At 45.0% G+C, this 2,912-nt stretch overlaps 1 protein-coding gene across 1 annotated transcript in view; it reads left to right on the forward strand.

The window, feature by feature from the left end:
- Nucleotides 1-1,084, forward strand: part of LOC103603745 (SIGLEC family-like protein 1) — a 5,571-nt gene extending 4,487 nt beyond the window's left edge. The window contains exon 5 of the mRNA XM_008588323.1: nucleotides 863-1,084. Within this exon, the coding sequence (XP_008586545.1) occupies nucleotides 863-1,084 (222 nt within the window). The remainder of the gene's footprint in view (nucleotides 1-862) is intronic.
- Nucleotides 1,085-2,912: the final 1,828 nt, after the last annotated feature.

Here is a 2,912-nt window from a genome sequence, read left to right on the forward strand (position 1 = left end):
GTACACACACATGCACACCAAACACACACACACACACACACACTAGCACACTAAGTCCCCATTGAGAAGGGGATTGGGGGGACTCCTAATAGAAGTTGTAGCATTGGAGTAGAAACCAAAGGGTTTGGTTTACAACTGTCTGGCAGGCAGTAGTCAGCATATTGTGGATCCCACAGGTCCAAGTCATCCCGAAGTGCTTGGAGACCATGCTGAGCCCTGGCTACTCCTTTCTTTACACTGCACCCCACATCCTCAGCAGGGCCTGATAGGGACAGTGCCTGAAGTTGCTAGGCCTCACTGTTATTTACCATTTATGATTCTCCAGGACCAGAAGTGTTCTGTCACCCTCCTTACACTCTGTGTAAAGAGCTGATGTCCTTTTGTGGGTAAAACGTGCATCTGTTAAATTCTACCAATATTTCCTGCAGTATCTCCTAATCTGTGCGCTGGGCAATGCTGGTGTCTCACAAATGGGTCAGATCCAGGCCTTTCTCTCAAAGAGCAATCAGGCTGGTGGGAAAGACACTTCATAGTAACAGGGCTGAGCCAGGGGGTTATCGTGGTCTGGGTGGTGAGAGGCACTGAATCTGGCCGGGAGAATTGGGCAAAACTTCCCAGAGGAGTCTGGGAAAAAGTTGGATGGCTCCGGTACTGGGGGTGCACAGAGGGAGGACCAGAGAGAGGAGACAGGGTTTCAGGCTCCCACCATGGGATTGTGAAAAGGCTAAGCCAATGCCTGCTCCACGTTGCCTTTGTCCTGTGCTCAAAGGGATATCCTTTTAAGATTGGATGTCTCACCTCTAGACCTGTTCCAACATTCTTTTTTTTTTTGCCCTGTTCTGCATCTGCATCTCCCATCCAGGAAAAGCAAGATAAACAAGCCAAAGAAGACTGTGGAAACTACATCACAATGGAGTCCTCATTCTCTCCGGAATTAGAAAAGTCTACTAAATTCGTAGAGCCCTCAGAAACCCTAGAGTCTATAATAAACCTGGAGCCCCCGGAGTCTCCTCAGCTTACAAAGCCTTCTCAGCATCCACTCGTCTCTCACACTGGGTCTGCATCCAATGGGGGTCACTCTTAGACCTGGTCTTAGAACTTTTGAAGAGAAACTTTATGATTTGTGGTTTGCATCAGCCAGAAGAAACATGTCCTGCCCTGGGATAGTGTCAAAGGAAGGAAAAATATAAGCAAGACTATGAAACAGGTACACCAGGAAATAGCTTTTGAGGCCGTACTATGTGCCCAGTACCTGAGATAAGCATACAAGAACACCAGGCTTTGAAACCATCCTATACGGATTGAATCTCAACTTCAATGCTTAATGGCTGTATGCTTTTGGACAAGACCTTTTTACCCCCCCTGTAAACTTTAGTGTGGGCCAGCCCGTGGCTCACTTGGGAGAGTGTGGTGCTGATGGCACCAAGGCCACGGGTTCGGATCCCTATATAGGGATGACTGGTTAGCTCACTTGGGAGAGCGTGGTGTTGACATCACCAAGTTAAGGGTTAGACCAGTCATCTTTAAAATAAATAAATAAATAAATAAATAAACTTCAGTGTCCTCACCTAAGATGTACCTGGGTGAAAAGTGGTGTCCAGTGATGCAGGTGAAGAAAAAACACAACAGTGGACCTTGAACACCAGGATAAGGAATTGAGGTTTTATCTTGGAGTTGATCCTGACTCCCTTGGAATGTAAATTCCATGAAAACGGGACCTGTCTGCCTTCTCTTCTACTTGTATCGTCAGCACCTAGAATGGCACCTAAGATACAATAGGCTCTCAAAATGTTTGTCAAATAACTGAATAAATGAATGAATGAATGGATTATAAGCTGATGTAAGTTTTGAAGTAAAGAAGTAAAGTGTAGTGACTAGATATGTGAGGGTACTTCAAAAAGTTCATGGAAAAACAGAATTAAAAGAAACTAATCTTTCCATGAACTTTTGAAGACCCTGATATACAGAAAGATTATTCTCTCTCACATATGTATATGAGCCTGGAAAGTTCTGGCCTCTCAGGAGCTCACGCCTTACTCTGAGCTCCAGCTACATTGACTTGCTCCAGGCTCTCAAACTCATCAAATCTTTCCTTTCCCAGAGCCTAGAATGTGCTGTTCCTTCTGTCTTGCTGGGTCTCAAGGGCTCTGGTGAGAAGTTTAGGTTTTATCCTCACTTGTGGAGAGTTATTTCCTTGTGTACTTGTCATTTCAGAAATGAGAGAGAGTATCTATGAGAATCTTGTAAAGCAGAAGGTTTGAATTAAGGATAGGAGCCTCTATTTTATATACACACACACACATAATAGAGGTTACTCTTAGACCTGGTCTTAGAACTTTTGAAGGCATACTCTATGATTAGTTCTTTGAGTCAGCCAGAAGAAACATGTTCTGCCCTGGGATGTGTTAAAGGAGGGAAAAANGAGAGAGAGAGAGAGAGAGAGAGAGAGAGAGAGAGAAAGAGAGAGAGAGAGATATTAAAGATGTATTTAGAAGAGGTAGGACAGGAGGCAAAGAGGAGGTTAGGCCAAGCTAAAGGCAGGCATGCAAGGAATGAGAAAGAGATTCCAGCATTAGAATGGACCATGGCTGTGTATTGTTCCCCTCAAAATGGATGACAACCTCCCTTTTGGAGCCATATGCCAGTAGTTCTCAGCAGGTGGAAATAGGGTCACCTCTTGCCGGGGGCAGTATTTGTGAGTAAATACAGTGATTCTGTAGCACCATTGTGTACTGAGGTCAGAGGTTTACATAAGCCCCCACATGTATAAAGCACCTCTTGCATGCAGCTCATGCATTCTACAGGAATATGAGCACCCACCACGTTCCAGATAATGAGGGGAATAAGTAGGACACTGGCCCTGCCGCCACAGAGTCGTGGTCTACACAGGTATGCAGACATACACAGACAAT

This window comes from Galeopterus variegatus, unplaced genomic scaffold (assembly GCF_000696425.1).
Source record: "Galeopterus variegatus unplaced genomic scaffold, G_variegatus-3.0.2 Scaffold4773, whole genome shotgun sequence".
Classification (NCBI taxonomy): domain Eukaryota; kingdom Metazoa; phylum Chordata; class Mammalia; order Dermoptera; family Cynocephalidae; genus Galeopterus; species Galeopterus variegatus.